We start from the raw sequence: 22,977 nt of genomic DNA on the forward strand, positions 1-22,977 counted from the left end.
GAAGAGACCTTAAATGCTGATGGAAGATCATACCCTGCGAAAGAAGGCCGTCTGAGTGGCAGTGACCAAGGTACGTCTCCTATTAGGAGAATGAGGTCGGCGTACCACGCGCAACGGGGCCAATCCGGGGCGAATAGGATCGTCGGAATGCCCTCCATCCTGATCTTCCGTAGAACCCTGGGTAGGAGGGGGAAGGGGGGAAAACACGTAAAGGAGGGAGAACACCTGCCACGGGGAGATCAGGGTGTCCACGCCGCAAGCTTACGGATCTCTTGCTCGGGAGAGAAAGGTGGGAAGCTTTCGATTGAGTCTTGAGGTCATCAAGTCCATGTCCGGGTTACCCCAACGTAGACAGAACGCCTCAAACACCTCCGGGTGCCAAGACCACTCGCCCGGATTTATTATCGTCCTGTTGAGGAAGTCCGCAGTCCAGTTCTCCACACCCGGGATGTAGATTGCTGAAATTGCCGGTACGTGGGCCTCTGCCCACCGCAAGATCTTAGCAGATTCCTGCATCACCGCGAAGCTGCGCGTTTTCCCCTGGTGGTTGGTGTACGCCACGGCGTTGTCCAACTAGACTCTGACCGGGCAACCCCCCAGGAGATGGGTCCAGTGTCTGACGGATAGAAGAATCGCCCTGAGCTCCAGGACATTGATCAGAAGCTTGGACTCCAACCGAGACCATGTGACTTTGGACTGTCCTGGGAGGAAAAACTCCTCCCCAACCTTGCAGACTGGTGTCGGTGGTAACAACCGTCCAGGATATTGGAAGGAAGGACCTTCCCAGAACTGGAACAGACAGCCACCAACAGAGGGACACCCTCACCTGAGGAGAGAGGCAGATAGGACAGTCCAGACTATCAGACAATTTGTCCCATGAGTACAGGATCGCTCTCTGGAACGTGCAAGAGTGGAACTGGGCAAAGGAAATCGCCTCGAAACCGGCGACCAACTTCTCCAACGTCTTCATACAGAGGCAAATGGACGGGAGCCTGCAGTTGAGAAGAAATCTCACAGAGCGGTGTAAGGCCAGGCGCTTGTCCTGAGGAAGGCGAACCTGTGCCACTTCTGTGTCCAGAAGCATACCCAGAAACACAAGTTGTCTGGAGGGAGTCAGATGATTTCTGAAGATTGACCAGCCACCCGAAGCGTGATCCCTATGCTGCTCAACGCTTGAGCGAATGAGGGAGCCTTGATGAGGATGTTGTCCAGATAAGGCATAAGGAAGATGCCTCTGGAACGGAGCAGGGCGAGAAGAGGGGCTAGAATTTTTGTGAAGACCCGAGGTGCAGTCGCCAGTCTGAATGGAAGGGCGACAAACTGGTAATGATAGTCGTCCCCAATTGCAAACCTCAGGAAGCGCTGATGGCTCCGCGCGATGGGGATGTGAAGATATGCGTCTTGGATATCTACAGCCCGAAAGGAATTCCCCCCGTTCCAGAGAAGCAATTACGGAACAAAGGTATTCCATCCGAAACTGCTGGAGGGGGAGGAACCTGTTCAGCAGTTTGAGGTCGAGGAATGGGCGCACAGAGCGCTCCTTTTTGGGGACCACAAAAAGGTTTGAGTAGAACCCCTTGAACCTCTCTGCTGGGGGAACAGGAGAGATAACTCCTTGGTCCAGGAGGGACTGAATGGCCTGGGAGAAGGTGGCCGCCCGCTCGGGGTTCTGTGGAGGACGGGACTGAAAAAACCTGTCTGGGAGGAGGGACGAGAGCTCGATCGCATACCCTGAGGAGACCATTTTGAGTGCCCAAGCGTCGGAGAAGTGGGTCCGTCAGACGTCCTGGAAGAGGAGGCGGCGGCCCCCCACCCTGTTGAGTAGGGGTGCACCTTCAGGCTGAGGATTGCTTAGCCGCGGGAGGTCGAGCGGCCTGAGTCCTGGGGCGCCAGGATGGCTGCGCCCGAAAGGACGGATTTTTGCACCGATCCTGGGAAGTAAGCCTGCCCCCCACCACTGCGGAAGAGCTTGCCGCAGGGCGGGAACTAGCAAATCAACGAAAAGGCCTACCGTGGCCTCGGAAATAATTTCGTCCAGCCGGGTCCCAAAGAGACGGGCCCCGGCAAAGGGAAGTCCGGTTAGAGAACGCTTGGAAGTCGCGTCCACTGCCCACACCTGTAGCTAGAGCTAGCGGCGTAAGGTGACTGCAAGCACTGAAGCGTGCGCAATGAGGGTGCCTGCGCCCAAGGACCACAGGTCCTGCAGAGGAACTTCCCCGCCTGGGTGATCAACTGTGCCAAGGACCGGAGGTCCTGACCAGGGATTTTGAATACCAGGTCCTGGTCTAGCTGGCTGCCCTACTCAGAGATCGCCTTTGTCACCCACGCGGAAGTGAACACGGGCCTAAGGGCTGACCCTGTAGCTGCAAAGAGGGACTTCGTCAAGGATTCCATCTGACGGTCTTCAGGGGTCTGAAGGGAGGATCCATCGGCTACAGGAACAGCCGCATTTTTGGCTAGCCGTGACACTGTTGGGTCGACCTTGGGAGGGGGAGACACAATCCGCTGGGAATGGATATAAAACATCCAGCTTCTTAGGGGGTGGAAAAGCACATGTCTGGGTGATCCCAAGCCTTCGAAACCAAAATAGAAAAATCATTATGGTGAGGAAAACACCGTTGAGGCCTGTTTTGGATGGAAAAAGGATACTCCCTGTTGGGAAAGGGGGGAGGAGATCATCGTGCACCTGGAAGGTGTCACAGATGGCAGCAATGTTGCCATCTACAGTGGAGGCCAACTTGGAAGGCTGCTCCGTATCCATGTCCAAATCAGAATTCTCTACCTCTCCTTCAGACGGCACGTCCCCAGGAGAAGAAAATCTTGAGTGGGATCTTACACGGGGTGGAGAAGGAGATGCACCTGAGGAGGAAACATGTCTTGATCTAGGACGCTTTTGTGAAGGCCGGGAGCAGGCATTACTTATCTGTCCTGCCGCCATCTTCACCCTTCTTCTCCAGCAGGGTCACCTCTTCAGTTACTGGCACCGTAGTGGCAGGACACTGGAAGAGGGACTTGGATAGGTGACCCTTCCGCTGGTGGGATGCAGGGGAGCGAGGCTGCCCTGGTCCACCTTGTCTTCTTGTGGTGGAGGAGGCAGTGTGTCGTACCAACGCTGGCATACTCCCCCAGGAGAACAGGGAGGCTAGGCGACCACTGCTTCCCAACTGAAAAAAATAAAAATAATAATCTTCAAGGTCTTGCCTCCTATTGACACTAGAAAAAAACAAGCTCTCTCTCCAGGCTGGAGGGGGTATAGCTGCCATGGGAGGGGCTAACAGCTTCTACCTAGTGTCAACGCCCTTCTAGAGGACATAGCTATACCCACGGTTCTTGTGTCCCCCAATGAATATGGGCGAGAAAACCCCTTCAGGATAAATATAGATTTTTTATTTTCATTTTCCCACTGTCCCCCAGCTGTCGGGGTTTAAAACTGCACTGAAATACATTGTTGGGACTCATATGCAGCCGCACAGGAGTTCTCTCCAGTATGTTATATGTGTATACTGTGTATTTCAGTTCAGCTTTGATTGCCGACAGTGGTGAATTCAGGGTAGTAGAAAATAAAAGAAAATAGCGATCTGGACTCCTTATGCATAATACAGTCCAGAATTGTGGGGCCAGATTGCCTTTAAAATGGTATTCTTATCTCAGCTTTTCAGTAAACTCACTCAACATTACTCTCGTTCGTTTTCCAATTTCCCCAGCTTAGTAGGTGGGACTCAACCTGGTCTCATGTAGTCCAAAAGTTTATAACAGCTCTGCTTGGGCACACTCCTGATGCTGACATAACTAGTGTTGACATGCTGTAGCTCTCCCCCAAGGCTAACAAATGTCCAGGCTGCAGCAGTGACATTTCATGCACACAGGCCACCATGTAATTAAACACTGACCTCAGCAGTGAACAGGATGTCACTGTTGAGGTCATTGATTAGCTGCAATGGTGACATGGTGTGCACAGGACGTCTCTGCTGGAGCCAGGAAAACAAACAGTGGTGGGAGAACTGGAGCACAGCTCAGAAAGCTGCAGGGGGAATTGGTAAGTACTTAAGGCCACTTACAGCTGCTGCAGAACTTGGCTTTTAGGCTACATGCACACGAACGTTAGGGCTCTGTGCCGTGGATTGCAAATTGCGGTCTGCAATGGACGGGCACAGACCGCGGGGCAGCCGCATGCGGATCGCGGACCCATTCACTTGAATGGGGTGTGCGATCCACACCGCAAAAAATTTGTGCATGCACTACTTTTCTGCGGTGCGGAGGCACGGCCAGAAACACCACGGAAGCGCTCTGTACTGCTTCTGCGGGGTTCCGATCCGTGCCTCCAGTCCGCATCTCCGTGATTGCAGACCCATTCAAGTGAATAGGTGATGCGGAATGCACACAGCCGTTTGCCCGTGTATTGCGGACCCACTGTATGAGGGCCGCAATACGGCCATGGGGGGGGGCACACCGTCATGTGCATGTAGCTTTAACATGAGTATGATAACTGTATAAATTCCTGTGCACTAAGCTCCTGCTAGTGGTGGCTGCAGGCAGTTTTATTATGTACTATAGAGGGGAAGCAGGAGACCTAGATCTGTATAGGGGAGATTTATCAGTTTAGTTATGGCAGTTCTGTGGTGTAAATACATTGAGCAATATGGTGTTCAGAATGACCACCATATCTATACAGCACCTGCTTGACTTTCTAACGTAGAAGTTGGGTAAATTAGCTGAGGTGAAGCGTTTTTTTTTTAAATACTAATTTGCCCACTTAATTAAAAATATTGTAATTTGTCATATAAAATTGTCAGTTGGAAAAAAAAATACAGGGAACCTGGTGTGAGTTATCTTTAATCTGCCCCATGTAACATTGTTTTACAACACAATTTTAAACTTTATTTTGTATAACAATTATCAAATAATGCAAAAAGGGAAGTTGTCCAGCCTGTCTTCGTGGTGATCCAAAAAGCACTTCGAGTATCAAATACTAAAAACATCCAGTTACAAGTTGCATAGGTCTACGCGTTTCAGGCAGAACACAGTTTAGCCCTTACTCATGACTGCTCAAAATACATTTATATAAATGTATTTTGAGCAGTCATGAGTAAGGACTGTGTTCTGTTCCGAAACGCGTAGACCTATGCAACTTGTACCTGGATGTTTTTAGTATTTGATACTCAGTGCTTTTGGATTACCACAAAGACAGGCTGGACAACTTCCCTTTTTGCATTTATCTCTATTTGCTCCCAATCCGGGTGAGGGAGCGGTTCCGTGCCGCACAGTTGGATTTCCAGGCAGGTGAGAGCTGCTCAAACCACATTTATTTCTGAATAATTATCAAATAATTTTTTTTTTTTTTTTTTAACTCAAAAACGGCACAAAGCCAGCAAGAAGACTGCAGAGAAAATCTGCTAACCATCATGAGCCCAAAGTATATGCAGGAAAAAAAAGAGGCACCACCATCAATGACCAAATTGCAGCTTTTTTTAAATTTATTTTTATCTTAAAACACAACCAGATTAGACCAGATGCAGACTAGCGTTAGAGATCCGGCAGACTGTTCCGCACTCGGGCATTGCTGGAGGTTTGTAAGGCTCCGTTTGGCCGCATTCTGGCAAATATGCTGAGAATCAGCCGGATCTTCACTGGTGCCCATTATAATGAATGGGGCCAGATAGTGTCTCCAACTCGCCTTAGCTGCATTAGTTTACATACAATTGTACTATGCAGTTTACCAAACAGAAAAAAGTCTTCGGCAAAAATCACATTCTGAGTACTTCTATCATCCTTCCTCTCAAAACTTAGAGAAAGTGAAGTCAAAATAGACTAATAACTTAAGCTTTTGTAGGCGATTGTTGGGAGGTAAGAGTTTCCTCCCAGCAAATCGGCTGCTTGTTAGCAGAGGAGAGTGCTGCTATTACATTAAACAATCTCCTCCACAGTATACAGTCGTGGCCAAAAGTTTAGAATTACATAAATATTGGAAATTGTAAGTTGCTGCTTAAGTTTTTATAATAGCAATTTGCATATACTCCAGAATGTTATGAAGAGTGATCAGATGAATTGCGTAGTCCTTCTTTGCCATGAAAATTTACTTAATCCCAAAAAAACCTTTCCACTGCATTTCATTGCTGTCATTAAAGGACCTGCTGAGATCATTTCAGTAATCGTCTTGTTAACTCAGGTGAGAATGTTGACGAGCACAAGGCTGGAGATCATTATGTCAGGCTGATTGGGTTAAAATGGCAGACTTGACATGTTAAAAGGAGGGTGATGCTTTAAATCATTGTTCTTCCATTGTTAACCATGGTGAACTGCAAAGAAAAGCGTGCAGCCATCATTGCATAAAAATGGCTTCACAGGCAAGGATATTGTGGCTACTAAGATTGCACCTCAATCAACAATTTATAGGATCATCAAGAACTTCAAGGAAAGAGGTTCAATTCTTGTTAAGAAGGCTTCAGGGCATTCAAGAAAGTCCAGCAAGCGCCAGGATCGTCTCCTAAAGAGGATTCAGCTGCGGGATCGGAGTGCCACCAGTGCAGAGCTTTCTCAGGAATGGCAGCAGGCAGGTGTGAGCGCATCTGCACGCATAGTGAGGCGAAGACTTTTGGAAGATGGCCTGGTGTCAAGAAGGGCAGCAAAGAAGCCACTTCTCTAAAAAAAAAACATCAGGGACAGATTGATCTTATGCAGAAAGTATGGTGAATGGACTGCTGAGGACTGGGGCAAAGTCATATTCTCCGATGAAGCCTCTTTCCGATTGTTTGGGGCATCTGGAAAAGGCTTGTCCGGAGAAGAAAAGGTGAGCGCTACCATCAGTCCTGTGTCATGCCAACAGTAAAGCATCCTGAGATCATTCATGTGTGGGGTTGCTTCTCATCCAAGGGAGTGGGCTCACTCACAATTTTGCCCAAAAACACAGCCACGAATAAAGAATGGTACCAAAACACCCTCCAACAGCAACTTTTTCCAACAATCCAACAACAGTTTGGTGAACAACAATGCATTTTCCAGCACGATGGAGCACCGTGCCATAAGGCAAAAGTGATAACTAAGTGGCTCGGGGACCAAAACGTTGACATTTTGGGTCCATGGCCTGGAAACTCCCCAGATCTTAATCCCATTGAGAACTTGTGGTCAATCCTCAAGAGGCGGGTGGACAAACAAAAACCCACTAATTCTGACAAACTCCAAGAAGTGATTATGAAAGAATGGGTTGCTATCAGTCAGGAATTGGCCCAGAAGTTGATTGAGAGCATGCCCAGTCGAATTGCAGAGGTCCTGAAAAAGAAGGGCCAACACTGCAAATACTGACTCTTTGCATAAATGTCATGTAATTGTCGATAAAAGCCTTTGAAACGTATGAAGTGCGTGTAATTATATTTCACTACATCACAGAAACAACTGAAACAAAGATCTAAAAGCAGTTTAGCAGCAAACTTTGCGAAAACGAATATTTGTGTCATTCTCAAAACTTTTGGCCACGACTGTACAGAGGAGAGATTGCTAATGCCATCGCTTGTCCCATACGGAATCACTGTTTGCCGGCAGCAGATTGTGATTACATACCACGATCTGCTGCTGGCAAACAATTTTTAAACCTGATAAAAGATTCCAATAACCCAATCATCGGCAGCAGTATTACACTGTCAGATCATCGTTAATGAGCTTTACTAGGAACGCTTGTTAGTGATGATCGTCATGATTATCTGCAGGTGTAATATAAGCTTTATTCACGCTGACATGATTTAAAGTTTTACGCAGATATACAAAAAACGACATCACAGCTGTCAGTTATACTTCGATTATAGTTACCTTTCTTCCAAATAATAGATGGATAAGGCCTGGCCCTATCACTTGCCAGAGTTTGCTGCACACTTGGTAGTATTTTGCCATACTGATCCAGTATAGACTTTCTGGCCAATGCTCTCTCTCGCTGACGTCTATCACAATCATTCTGAATCCCCAAAAAACAAACAAAAAAACAAATCTAAAGTTAAAAGCATAAGAAATTGCATTAACCCCTTCAACCCCGGGCATGTTTTCACCTTCCTGCCCAGGCCATTTTTTGCAAATCTGACTTGTCACTTTAGGTGGTAATAACTTTAAAACGCTTTTACTTATACAGGCCATTCTGAGATTGTTCTCGTCACATAACGTACTTCATGACAGTGGTAAAAATGAGTAAAAAATAAATAAAAATCTTTTATTCATAAAAAAAATACCAAATTAGGGTACTTTCACACTTGCGGCAGGACGGATCCGACAGGCTGTTTACCTTGTCTGAGCCGTCCTTCCGCTATTTCGCCGTGCCGCCGCTCCGTCCCCATTGACTATAATGGGGAAGTGGCGGAGCTCCGGCGCAGTATGGCAGTTCGCGGTGAGAGGCCGCCGGACAAAAAAAAAATAAAAATCGGACATGCAGGACTTTTAGTCCGGCGGCCTTTCGCCGGGCACTGCCGTGCTCTGCCGGAGCTCCGCCCCTGTCCCCATTATAGTGAATGGGGACGGAGCGGCGGCACGGCGAAATAGCGGAAGGACGGATCCGACAGGGTGAACAGCCTGTCGGATCCGTCCTGCCACAAGTGTGAAAGTAGCCTTAACCAAAAATTGGGAAAAATTAGCAAATTTCCAAATTTCAATTTCTCTTTTATAATGGATAGTAATAACTCCAAAAATAGTTATTACTTTACATTCCCCATATGTCTACTTCATGTTTGGATCATTTTGAAAATGCCATTTTATTTTTTGGGGACGTTAGAAGGCTTAGAATTTGGAAGCAAATTTAGAAATTTTTCGGATTTAAAAGGACCAGTTCAGGTCTGAAGTCACTTTGTGAGGCTTACATAATAGAAACCACCCAAAAATGACCATTTTAGAAACTACACCCCTCAAGGTATACAAAACAGATTTTACAAACTTTGTTAACCCTTTAGGTGTTCCACAAGAATTAATAAAAAATGGAGATGAAATTTCAGAATTTCACTTTTTTGGCAGATTTTACATTTTAATCCATTTTTTCCAGTAGCAAAGCAAGGGTTAACAGCCAAATAAAACTCAATATTTATTACCCTGATTCTGCGGTTTACAGAAACACCTAACATGTGATCGGAAGCTGCTGCACAGGCAAATGGCAGGGCGCAGTGGGAAAGGAACGCCATATGGTTTTTGGAAGGCAGATTTAGCTAAACTGGTTTTTAGATGCCATGTCCCATTTGAAGCCCCCCTAATGCACCCCTACAGTAGAAACTCAAAAAAGTGACCACATTTTGTAAAACTATGGGATAAGGTGCCAGTTTTTTTATTTTTTTACAGCGTTTGGCCGAATGCACACGGCCGTGGTATGCCGGCCTGGATTCCTGCTGACAGCAGGAGAGCACAGCGTCATTGGTTGCTATGGCGCCGTGCGCTTTATGCCGCCGCTGCACTACAGTAATACACTCGTGTGATCTATTTTTTTTTTTATAGAGCAGATAGTTACGGACGTGGCAATACCTAATATGTTTACTTTTTATTTTTTTACACAATAGCATTTTTGAAACCGAAATAATGATATTTTAGAGTATCCATAGTCAGAGCCATAGCTTTTATTTTTTGACCGATTGTCTTAGGTAGGGTCTCATTTCTCATTTTTTCGGGATGAGGTGACGGTCTGATTCGTACTATTTTGGGGGGCATATGCTTTTTTGATCACTTGCTGTTGCAATTTTTGTGATATGTGACAAAAATTCCTTTTTTTTTACACTTTTTTTACGGTGTCCATCTGAGGGGTTAGGTCATGTGATATTTTATAGAGCTGGTTGTTACGGACGTGGCGATACCTAATATGTATATATTTCACTTTAGCACAATAATAGCAGTTTTTAAAAAAAAAAAAATGATGTTTTAGCGTCTCCATGTTCTGAGAGCTATAGTTTTATTTATTTTTTTGGCGATTGTCTTAGGTAGGGGCTCATTTTTTGCAGGATGAGGTGACTGTTTTATTGATATCCTTTTTGTGGGACATACACCTTTTTGATCACTTGGTGTTGCACTTTTTATGATGTAAGGTGACAAAAATGCCTTTTCTCGCTCGTATCATTGGGGGACACAGGACCGTGGGTATAGCTGCTTGCTGCCACTAGGAGGCGACACTAGGCTGAAAAGTGATATGCTCTCTCCAGGCTGGAGGGGGTATAGCCAGCAGGGGAGGAGTTATCAGTTTTTAGCTTAGTGTCGTAAGAGGCAGACCTCCCTGCTTTAGCAGGGCGGCTTCCTTTTCTTCTTTTTTTCTTCTTTGTTTTATCTTTTTCCATTTTAGGGAGGGCAAACAGAGGGGCCTATTTCCCCTGTCTACCCCGAGAGCAAGGCCGGTGTCGGATCCCTTCACCGCTCGCCTTCCCAAAGAAGCAAAAGTGGACCAGGGAAGCCCAGCTCCCCTGCTTCCCGCCAGTCAAAGGGTCACCTGAATCCGGCGAGACCCCCGCCATTCCAGTCTCCAGCCACTTCGGGTGCCTGCTGCTGAAGAGGTGACCCTGCTGGTACTCTGAGAAGGGGTGAAGAGAAGAGGATCAAGATGAGGGTGAGTAGTCCGGATTGGGTAAGTATCTCATCCTCATCTCCCCACCTCCCCTTCTCGGTCACCTCGTTCTAATCAGGGCAAAGGGGTCCAGAGTTTCCCTATCAGTAGATCCTGCGGCCTGCACCTTCCACATTGAGGGCCACCTTTACGTCAGGCCGCATCCCTATATCCGGCCCGCGGGGTGGGCTCCCGCAGCCAGTACCGACAGGCCGCATCATTAACCTTCCGGGGGCCTCACTCTATACGGCCTGCAGGGTGGGCTGCCGCGGCCGGTGCCGACAGGCTGCATCATTAACCTTCCGGGGGCCTCACTCTATACGGCCCGCGGGGTTGGCTCCCGTGGCCGGTACAGACAGGCCGCATCTCTAACCTTCCGGGGGCCTCACGCTATACGGCCCGCGGGGTGGTCTCCCGCGGCCGGTAACTATAGGCCGCGCAGGGGAGCACATCCTTCTGCGCAAATGCACCCGCAACCGGTATACAACCAGGGCTCCTCAGAGCGCGGCTACGGGTCCTCCGATCCCCAGCCGGCTAATCATTCGGCCTGGCGGCGAAAATTCAGGCCCTGGTTTCACTTCGGGCCTACCTGTGCTCAGCGCGCACTGTTTCTTGCGGCCCATGGGTTGGCCGCCCGCAGCCGGTGGACATGAGCGGGCACATCCCGCACACCAGAGTCCCTCTGTTAACCGACCGGCAGTATTCCCGGTTGGCCATAGAACCTTAGATCCTGGCTTTGCGGCCTACAAGGCCGCAACTTTCATTCCAGGTTTGGAGGGGGCGGGTTCGTGCCTCAGGCACGAACTCTTCCCACCTAGCTGCCCACTCTTGCAGCCAGCATCGGATTATCCGATGTTTCCTCCCTGCAGACCAAATTCCTTGATTTTAAGGAACTTAACCCCTTCCTCCCTTTTATCTAGTAGGCAGGGGCATTACAGGTAGCCTGTCCCCTCAGCCCACATCACCGCAGGAGCACCCTAATTGTGAGGTACCAGACTGGGCCTATGTCCGATCCCAGACAGTGGAGGATCGCTCACAGTTCCCAATCCGCCCTCCAGGGCAGTTTGGTTGATTTGTCTCCACTTGCACAAATCCAGTAGAGAAAATCTGGAGGATTCCCAAACCACCCTCCTGGGTCGTATGGTTGAGATGTCACCGCCTGCGCAATCCAGCGGAAAACCGCTTCAAGTTCCCAATCCACCCTCCGGGGTCGTTTAGTTGATAAAGCACCACCTGCGCAAGGCAATACAAGACCTCTGGAAGTTCCCAATCCGCCCTTCGGGGCCATTTGGTTGATAATGCTCCACCTGCACAAATCCAGGGGAGCACATCTAAAGATTCCCAAACCCACCCTCCAGGGCCATTTGGTTGATAATACTCCACCTGCACAAATCCAGGGGAGCAGATCTAAAGGATTCCCAATCCGCCCTTCGGGGCCGTTTGGTTGATGATACTCCACCTGCGTAAATCCAGGGGAGCAGATCTGATGGATCCCAATCCACCCTCCTGGGTATTTGGTTGATTAAGCACCACCTGCACAATCCGATGAGTGGTCCTGTAGTAGTTCATATTCCACCCCCTGGGTGGTTTTATGGTTATATCACCTCTGGCGCAGCCTGCAACCGTCATGGCTAGATGCTGAGAGGTAGAACTGCGCACGAACCGGACAGAGCAGGACATATTTCTCCTCTGTCACCTCCACCCTTCCCCCCCTAAAGTCACATTCAGAACCCTCCCTTCCTGAAGGAGTTGGCTCGGAAGGGGGGAGGAAACAGTTATTCGGACTCTGATATGAATCCAGTTCAATCTTCCGAGATGGCCTCCATGCTAGCCAGCAATACTGATTGTATGCATTATCCCCTTCCTTAGTCGGCATTTGCACTAATACTGGATACAGTACTTACTTTATGTATTTCCTCCTTCCATAGGGGACTAACTGCACTAGCACTGGTATCAGTGCCAGCTATAGACGCTCCCCCTTCCGTAGGGGGAGGAATTGCAGTTCCACTGGGTACAATACTGGCCGTAAACATTAGCCTCTTTCATAGGTGGCGTTATGTCATTATCAATGGTTGCAGTGTTTACTGTATGCATTACTCCCTTACATAGGTGGAGGAATTACTCTTCCCACCGGGTACAGGACTGGTCATATGCATTACCCCCTTCCATAAGGGGTGTCATTTCTCTACCATTAGATTCAGTTCCTTCTGAGTGCATTTCCCCTTTCCATAGGTGTGGTATTTGCACTACCTCGGGTTACAGTATTTTCTGTATATGTTTCTCCCCTTCATAGGTGGAGTGATTACACTACCACTGAGTAACATAGTAACATAGTACATAAGGCCGAAAAAATACATTTGTCCATCCAGTTCGGCCTGTCATCCTGCAAGCTGATCCAGAGGAAGGCAAAATAAACCTGTGAGGTAGAAGCCAATTTTCCTCACTTTAGGGGAATAAAAAATTCCTTCCCGACTCCAATCAGAATATCTCCCTGGATCAACGACCCCTTTCTAGTAGCTATATCCTGTAATATTACACTCCAGAAATACATCCAGGCCCCTCTTGAATTCCTTTATTGTACTCACCATCACCACCTCCTCAGGCAGAGAGTTCCATAGTCTCACTGCTCTTACCGTAAAGAATCCTTTTCTATGTTAGTGTACAAACCTTCTTTCCTCCAAACGCAGAGGATGTCCCCTCGTCACAGTCAGTCCTGGAGATAAATAGATGATGGGATAGATCTCTATACTGACCCCTGATATATTTATACATAGTAATTAGATCTCCCCTCAGTTGTCTTTTTTCTAATGTGAATAACCCTAATTTTGATAATCTTTCAGGGTACTGTAGTTGCCCCATTCCAGTTATTACTTTAGTTGCCCTCCTCTGGACCCTCTCCAGCTCTGCTATGTCTGCCTTGTTCACTGGAGCCCAGAACTGTACACAGTACTCCATGTGTGGTCTGACTAATGATTTGTAAAGTGGTAGGAATATGTTCTCATCATGGGCATCTATGCCCCTTTTGATGCAACCCATTATCTTATTGGCCTTGGCAGCAGCTGCCTGACACTGTTTTTTGCAGCTTAGTTTGCAGTTTATTAAAATTCCTAGATCCTTTTCCATGTCAGTGTTACCGAGTGTTTTACCATTTAGTGCTTACCGTAGACATCACCCCCTCCATAGTTGGGGTAATTACACTACCGTTGGATGCGGTTGTGATTAACCGGAGGATGGCACTACCACTGAATGCTATTTCATCAGTCGTTGGCCTTCACCATGGCATTACCCTCTTCTACAAGTGATCCGTTAACGGGGGAATCTCTAAGCATTTTGGCATGCTATAATTCAATATGCCACGACACTAGATGCCTTGGATTCCTTCAAGGTGGGCTGTGGCAACAGTCGGGGCCGTTGGGCCTTGTACTCTGCAGCTAGTGGTATAGGGATACTGCAACTGGATACTGTAGCTATTTCCATGTTGTGCCCGTCTTTCTTCCGATGCGGGTTCTGGGCGCAAAGATGTCAACCGTTCAGGAGGGGGCACCCAGCAACACTTGTGTCCTAGAGACCTCCCATCCCCATGAGTCTCCACCGTTCAGGTCGGTCACGGTGTTGGGCCTCGACAACGCACGTCATTATTCGACATGTTGATATTACGATACAGCGCGCCGAATGGCACAGTGTCTGTATTCCTTGTCCACCACTCTTCCTTTTCTATGTGAGGGTGTTTTTGCTGGCACTCTGCAATAGCTATTACAGCGTGTTCTTCTCCGCGGGGAAGGTTACACACTAGGGCTAGAGATTGTAGTCGCTGCAGTGGGGCAGCCCACCTCAGTCACTGCTTCGGCGGCTGCTCCTGTTCAGCACCCCCTTGTTAGGTGGAGTGCTTAAGGCTAGCTATCCTTATCTGGGACACCAGGGTACCATGTTTATACTGGGTGTCCTTAGGCCTCCTCTCAGTTTTACGCTGGCAGAGCATGCTGTAGCTCCTACTGTACAGGGTGTATTAGCGTCTCCACTATATACTAGGTTTGCTACGGCGCAGTTCCTTCGTCGGGTGACTCGTTCCTCTGATTCTGGAATCAGTGACTTCGACGGTGTGGCCTCCTCCTCAGCTGGAGTATGGCGTTAGCGTTTCTCTGATGGCTTTCCTTATATGGCCTCCTACTCCGGCGGAGTATTGCTTTACCAATAGATTCTGTGGAGTGTCAGTCTCAGTTGGCAATAGGCTTCTTTATGGTTTACACTACCGATAATTGACCGTTGCTCCGACAACCATTGTTCTGCTATAGTCAACTCGGGCTTTGCGATGGCGTAATTGCCATAGCTGTTCAGCACCTACCTTTGGGTGCGCTCTTCTCGATAGCTTAGTCCCTACATAGCCATAGGTGATACGACTATGGAATCCGAAATCAAATTTTTCCACGTGAATAGGGTTTCCCGGTACGGTGAGGGCGTTGGATGTCGTATTTGCACTCCACCAAGCAAGAGTATTTTTCTCATCTTAGTCGTCTGCCCTTCCAGGCCGGATTTCCACATTGTCAATATATGGTCACTTACAGGGCTTCCCTTCACCGGTGATGTTCACATAAGCTTTACTTCTACCTTTCTCCGAGATTCTGGTTCTTTGGCTTGCAGTTGGGCAGGCCTGGAGCAGGAATTTTTTTATTTTTTCTCGGTGGTTTCTCAAGCAGCTTCTCTCGCTAGAAGTCCCACCACAAACTTCTGCGTTTCTAGGGGCATTGGTCCAATTTACAGCTTCCTAAGAGGCATTCTCTTAACCACAAGGGGTTCCTGCGGACCTGGATTTTAGTTCTGCTTCCACAGTTGCGGCCAGGAGAGACCTGTGAATCGTTTGGGGATGTTTCAGTGAGGAACATGTCCTCCCTCTGGGACGCCGTCTTTTCTTTTTTTTTTTTTCTGGGAAGGCGGCATTCCGGGTTGCAGGATCTTCCACCCGGCGGCTCTCGGAGTTGATAGCGCCTTCTTGTACGAATTTTTTTTCCCTTGTCATTAGCATAAGGCAGTGCTCCGCCCAGTATCTTCCTTTTTTGCAGAAGGTAGTCTCCACTTCCCAACTCATCTCAGACATGGTCTCTTCTTTCTCTGTCGCATTATAGAGAGAAGGCTTTCCATCAGCAATGTGATTTGGCCTCTAAGGTTTGCTGGTCCATAACTAACGCTTTACGCGGTACGGACTCTTGCCTGTTTGTTTCCTGGGGGTCCTTGTCAAACTGACGATCTCTAAAGGGACGTATTCCAGGTATATCTGTTTGACAGTTGCTCGGGCATTCTGCTCCTAGGACATAGCAACGCCCGGCAGAGTTATTGCCTACCCGACCAGCGGTAGGCGCTTCTTGGGTTTATCCATGCATTAGCTTCCAGCGGTAAAGGGCAGTGTCTTGGCCTTCCAGGCGCTCTTTCTTCAAGATTTTCCGGGTGCCTTCCTAGGCATCGGCGGATGCTGCTCCGGGCAGCAAGGTCTTGCAGGCAGCAGTGGATTACGCATCCTCGAGGGCGTTTTCTCCATGGGATGGTGATTTGTTTCCCTCCCCAGGGACTGGTTTAACACGTCCCACGGTCCTGTGTTCCCCAATGATACGAGCGAGAAAACAAGATTTTTGTGAACTCGCCTGTAAAATCTCTTTCTCGCTTAGTTTCATTGGTGAACAGCTCCCACCCAGTAATTCTGTTTGCCGCCAATGGTGGCGGTTGGTGGGCCTGCACGGTCCGCAGTTCTGGTTCGGTCCGACTGTCATTTGTTGATTTTTATTTATTTTCTCTCCTACTCCTATTGCTTGGGCACAAACTGATATGCTCTCTCCAGGCTGGAGGTGGTGTAGCCGACAGGGGAGGAGTTATCACTTTTCAGCCTAGTGTCGCCTCCTAGTGGCAGCAAGCAGCTATACCCACGGTCCTGTGTCCCCCAATGAAACTAAGCGAGAGAGATTTTACAGGTGAGTTCCCAAAAAATTTTTTAACACCGTTTTTTTTTTTTATGGTGTTTATCGGACAGGGTGGATCATGTGATATATTTATAGAGCCGGTCATTACAGACGCGGTGATACCTAATGTGTGGGTTTTGTTATTCTGTTTTTTATTCTAAAATAAGGGGAAAGGGGTGTTTTTTTTCTTTACTTTATTCATTTTATTACTTTATTAATTTTTATTAAAACACTTTTTTACTTTATTTATTTATGATGTTCACTTTTGGGGGCCTGATCCCCTCTGCAATGCATTACAATACATCTGTATTGTAATGCATTGCCTGTTCGTGTACTACAGTTAGTACACAAACAGGTTGCCTAGGAGACCCATTTTTTGTCACAAGTTAGTGGAGTATGAGACTTTGTAAGAGAAAAAACAAACAAAAAAAAAAAACATTTTCCGCTAACTTGTGCCAAAAAAAAAAAAAAATATTCTAGGAACTCGCCACGCCCCTCACGGAATACCTTGGGGGTGTCTTTCCAAAATGGGGTCACTTGTGGGGTATTTATGCTGCCCTGGCATTTTAGGGGCCCTAAAGCGTGAAGTAATTTGGAATCCAAATGCGTAAAAAATGCCCTGTGGAATCCTAAAGGTACTCATTGGAATTTGGGCCCCTTTGTGCACCTAGGCTGCAAAAAAGTGTCACATGTGGTATCGCCGTACTGAGAAGTATGGCAATGTGTTTTGGGGAGTATTTTTTACATATACCCATACTGTGTGTGAGAAATATCTCTGTAAATGACAACTTTTTAAATTCTTTTATACAAAGTTGTCAATTTACAGAGATATTTCTCTCACCCAGCATGAATATATGTAAAAATACACCCCAAAACACATTGCCCTACTTCTCCTGAGTACGGCGATACCACATGTGTGACACTTTTTTTGCAGCCTAATGGTGCGTAAAGGGGGCGAAAGTCCAACGAGCACCTTTAGGCTTTACAGGGATGCTCACAATTTAGCCCCGCCCAAAATGCCAGAACAGTAAACACACCCCACAAATGACCCCATTTCGTAAAGTAGACACCCCAAGGTATTCACTGAGGGGCATAGTGAGTCCGTGGTAGATTTTTTATTTTTTTGCCAGAAGTTAACAGAAATGGAAACTTTATATATATTTTTTTTCTCAGAAAGTGTCATTTTCCAATAACTTGTGAAAAAAAAATTAAATCATACATGAACTCACCATGCCCCTCAGCGAATACTTTGGGGTGTCTTCTTTCTAAAATTGGGTCATTTGGGGGGTATTTATACTATCCTGGCATTCTAGCACCTCAAGAAACATGACCGGTGCTCAGAAAGTCAGAGCTGCTTTAAAATGCGGAAATTCACATTTTTGTACCATAGTTTGTAAATGCTATAACTTTTGCGCAAACCAATAAATATACACTTATTGGATTTTTTTTATCAAAGACATGTAGCACAATAAATTCTGACACAAACTTGTATAGAAATGTAATTATATTTGAACAATTTAACCAGAGAAAGTTAAAAATACACTTTTTTAGAAAATTCCAGCCTATTTTGATTAATATCGGAAAAACGAAAAATCTTAGCAGCAATCAAATACCACCAAAAGAAAGCTGTATTTCTGAGAAGAAAAGGAGGTAAAATTCATTTGAGTGGTAAGTTGTATGACCGAGCAATAAACCGTGAAAGTAGTGTAGTGCAGAATTGTAAAAAGTGGTCTGGTCATTAAGGGGGTTTAAGCTAGGGGGGCTGAGGTGGTTAAGCAAGGTTTAGGCAAAAAAACATTCACAAATTGACCATGTTCTGTTCTGGCCCGTTTACATACATGCAGTTGCAGAGTTGTGTGGTGTACAACAGGTGGTGGTGGTGTGGGGGAAGTCGTTGAGGGTAGCTACCAGGCGGCGACAGGAACGAGCCTCCCTAACATTGCGGGTGACACTAGGAAGGCTCGTTCCCGTCACCACCTGCTTTTGGCTAAAACCACCAAAAGCAATTCGCTATTTTTTCCGGTCACCTTATCCCCCCAAAAAAATTGAACAGTAATCAAAAAGTTGTATGTGCCCCAAAAATGGTACAAATAAAAATTACAGTTCACCTAAAAAAAAAAAAAAAAAAAAAAAAAAAAAAAACCCCTCATACAGCTCTGTGGACTGAAATATTTTATTTAAAAAGTCATGGTGATGCAAAGAACCTTGATTTCAAAGGAGTAATAAAAAAGAAACCCAAAACTATGCAAATTTAACATCACTGTAATTGTATCGAGCTACAGAATGGACGTCATGTCATTTTTATCACAGTGAACGCTGTAATATCACAACCCGAAAAACCTTATGGAATAGCGCTTTATTATTTAATTTACGTTTTCCAGTACAAGACATAGTAAATTAAATGAGTCAATATAAAAAATAAAAAAATATATACAACTTATCCAGCAAAAAAATTAATAAAAAATAAGCCATTAAATGGCCATATGAACAGAAAATTGAAGGTTATGGCTATTAGAATGCAGGGAGGATAAAAAATAAAAAAACAGGCCCTGTACTTAAGGGGTTAAATTTAAATGCAAGATATCAGTTTTAATAAGGCTTCCAAAAGATCATCCAAAGAATTGTCTTACCAGGTGATAATTTTTCAGTAACTGGTTTAGCTGCAGCGCTGGGATGTAATTTGCTCTCTGCAAATGATGAACCAAAAGGAGCTCTTGATTCTGCACCCCTCCATTTGTGTGTAAATACTTATGCAAATAGTCCTACAAAGGAAATGAAGAATCACTAAAAGTTACTGCAAACATTCAGCTCAAACACTATCTGTAAATCTTTCTTACCCAGGGTTTTCTTCTAAGTGACAAATGTTATATAAGTGTAAAACCTCATATATACGATAGTATGTATTTTGTATTTTGCATTCTGCAAATCGCAGGTCCACAAAATACGGAAAACATCCATGTTGCATTCACATTTTTTGTGGGCTCATTGACTTTAAGGGTACATGGTCCGCATTTTGCTGAAAAGTATAGGTCATGTTCTTCTCGTGGAACGGAGATTCAGATACGAAAAGCACAAGGATCATCCACCTACATTCCGCACCCATATACTGTATGCAAGATTTCATGTTTGCAAAATGCAGCCCGCGGACCGAATGAAGTCAATGGGTAAAAAAAAACAAGAAAAAAAAAAAAAAAACGACAAGGACAGAATCTGTATTTTGCGGATTTGCGCAAAGCAAGACAGATATAGTTGTGTGCATGAGGCCCGATTCTAACCTGCAAAGGGAATATTTCCAACATAAATGCCATTTTCCTATCCAGTGGCAGTGACCAGATTGTCTAGTTATATCAGCCGAATTAACAGCGCATATTTATTACATATAAATTATGAAGCAACTTTCTGCAATCATGGTTATGTGAATAATGGTAGCTTACTTGCTCAGAATCTGTAAAGGTGAGCTTCAGCAAGTCTTCCATAAGCCCCATTTCTTGACAGGTTTCATACATATGCTTCAGCAACTCTTCTACATTCAGTCGGCTAGAGTGAAGTTTCTGCAGATTCCAAGCCTCAAAAATGTGCCTAAAAAAATAAATAAAAAAATTGCCTTAAAGGGGTATTATCATCTGGGTAATCAGACACAGTACTAGTGGGGGAGTAGAATAAAGATGTAGTAGGGCTGTATAGGAAGCCATTCAGCCAAAGTGATGTTAGGGGACTGGAGAAGACACATGTAGCTGAGCTGTATATGCATCTATAAAGATACATAGTGTGAGGTTTATACACAACTGGAGTACAGCTGTAATGGAAACAAATCTGCATCAGTGCTGGTGGGTGGGAGTTGGTCAAGCTTTTGGGCTAATGTATAATATGGAATTATAGTTTTTGATGCACAGAATGGGTTTGTAAAAGATCAGACAGAGATTTTGTGTGTAAAACTGCAGAACAGCCAAATGTTACTGTACACTGAGCTCACTTCACATGGCTCTCTGAGTAACCATTCCCCTCACAGACACTGCAGGCTGCCAGACTGATGAGTCATACTTTTCACATGAACTAGCACGCAGGACTCGGCTCTCATCTCAGTGTGATGTCATAAGGAGGTGTGGCCGGCCTTCACTCTAGCTGCCTAAGCCCGCCCAGCCTTAGCTGCAGAAAAACCAGGAAGTGAACAGCTAGCTGGCAGCAATTGAGGATGAAGTAGCAAGATGAGAAAACCCCTTTAACCACCTCAGCCCCCTTAGCTTAAACACCCTTAATGACCAGGCCACTTTTTACACTTTTGCACTACACTACTTTAACCGTTTATTGCTCGGTCATGCAACTTACCACCCAAATGAATTTCACCTCCTTTTCTTCTCACTAATAGAGCTTTCATTTGGTGGTATTTCATTGCTGCTGACATTTTTACTTTTTTGTTATTAACCCTTTCCCGACTGCAATCTGTATATATACGTGATAGCTGCACATGCCCCGTGCAGCTATCACGTCTATAAACGTCAAGACAGTTCTTTAATCCAAGCGCTGCAAAGCGCTTGGATTAAAGCTTCTGCCCGAGCCCTGCTGCTGTCACGGACAGCATACAGTTCAGTAATGTCGGCAAGGGACCAATCAGAGTGGCCCCTTGCCGACAATCGATCCGATTGGTTAGTCTGTGCAGACTAACCAATCGGATCGCGGCAGTGGAAAAAATGCCGGTTTCAGGCTCTGATCTGCGCTCTGCAGATCACAGCCTGAAATCAGGTAGTGTCTCTGTGGCCCCCAATCTGTGCCCCTTTCCTGTGCCCCCCGATCTGTGCTCCTCCAACACCCCCCTGTGCGCGCCTGCCCCTGATGCAGTAGTTCCCCCGCCCGATCCATATTCATATAGTCCCTCCCTGATGCGATCCGCCCCATGCTGTCTCCCCGCCCCTCCTGCCCCAGCCTCACTCACCCTCAAGGTTAGCCGCCGTACCCCAATACACCCCCCCCCCCCCATCCAGCGCTGCCCCCGATCCTGTGCCCCCGCTGTGTGTGATGGCGGAAGCTCCATTCCTGAGCCGCCGCCATCAGCAGCGAGTGTCAGCTCTATGCTGACACTCTGCTGTAACCATAGATGCCGCGGTTGCAGCATCCATGGGGTTAATAGAGGGAGGGAGCTCCCTCTCTGAACCATCGGGGCTGCAGCGCTGATAGCAGCGCCCGATGGTTGCCATGGCAAAGGCATCCGGTGCTGCCACCTACAGGGCATCTAATAGTATTATACTTTGCAATGCAAGAGCATTGCAAAGTATAGTACAGCCATCAGCCCCATTGGATCTTCATGATCCAAGAGGGACTTGATAAAAAAGGAAAGTGAAAATAATAAAAATGAAAAATAAATAAATAAAAATGTAAATAAAAAAAGAAATTGCCTTTTCCTATAAAAAAAATGAAAAAATAAAATACACATATTAGGTGTCACCGCGTCCGTAACGACCGTCTCTATAAATATATCACATGATAGACCCAGTCCGATAAACACTATTAAAAAAAAAAAAAAAAAAAAAAGTGCCAAAAAAAGCTATTTTTGTCACCTTACATCACAAATAGTGCAACAGCAAGCGATAAAAAAGGCTTATGACCCCCAAAATAGTACCAATTAAACAGTCACCTCATCCCGCAAAACATGATACCCTATTTAAGACAATCGCCCAAAAAATATAAAAGCTATGGCTCTCAGACTATGGAGACACTAAAACATAATTTGTTTGGTTTCAGAAATGCTATTATTGTGTAAAACTTAAATAAATAAGAAAAAGTATACATATTAGGTATTGCCACGTCCGTAACGATCTTTTCTATAAAACTATCACATGACCTAACTCCTCAGATGAACGCTGTAAAAATAAATAAATGAAAGCTGTTCCAAAACAGCCAATTTTTTGGTCACCTTGCCCTATAAAGTGTAATAATGAATGATCAAAAAATCCTATGTACCCAAAAATGGTACCAATTAAAACCTCAACACTTTCTGCAAAAAACGAGCCCTTGCACAAGACGATCGGCAGAAAAATAAAAAACATATGGCGTTCAGAAAACCAATCCAGCAAAATCTGCCTTCCAAAAACCGTATGGCATTCCTTTCCTTCTGCGCCCTGCCGTGTGCCCGTACAGCAGTTTACGACCACATGTGGGGTGTTTCTGTAAACCGCGGAATCAGGGTAATAAATATTGAGTTTTGTTTGGCTGTTAACCCTCAATGTGTTAAATAAAAAAATGCAATAAAATGGAAAATCTGCCAAAAATGTGAAATTTAGAAATTTCATCTCCATTTTCCTTTAATTCTTGTGGAACACCTAAAGGGTTAAAAAAGTTTGTAAAATCAGTTTTGAGTAACTTGAGGGGTGTAGTTTCTGCAATGGGGTCATTTATGGGGGTATCCACTATGTAGGCCCCACAAAGTGACTTCAGACCTGAACTGATCCTTATAAAGTGGGTTTTGGAAATTTTCTTAAAAATTTTAAGAATTGC

General features: G+C 45.8%; 1 protein-coding gene across 2 annotated transcripts in view; it reads right to left on the reverse strand.

The window, feature by feature from the left end:
- Positions 1–22,977, reverse strand: part of AHCTF1 (AT-hook containing transcription factor 1) — a 289,329-nt gene that overhangs the window by 95,514 nt on the left and 170,838 nt on the right. For both annotated transcript variants that reach the window (XM_040429321.1, XM_040429320.1), the window contains exons 22-24: positions 19,923–20,067; positions 19,119–19,250; positions 7,801–7,942 (exon numbers count right to left, since the gene is read on the reverse strand). In XM_040429321.1, the coding sequence (XP_040285255.1) occupies positions 7,801–7,942; positions 19,119–19,250; positions 19,923–20,067 (419 nt within the window). The remainder of the gene's footprint in view (positions 1–7,800; positions 7,943–19,118; positions 19,251–19,922; positions 20,068–22,977) is intronic.

This window comes from Bufo bufo, chromosome 4 (assembly GCF_905171765.1).
Source record: "Bufo bufo chromosome 4, aBufBuf1.1, whole genome shotgun sequence".
NCBI classification, from domain to species: domain Eukaryota; kingdom Metazoa; phylum Chordata; class Amphibia; order Anura; family Bufonidae; genus Bufo; species Bufo bufo.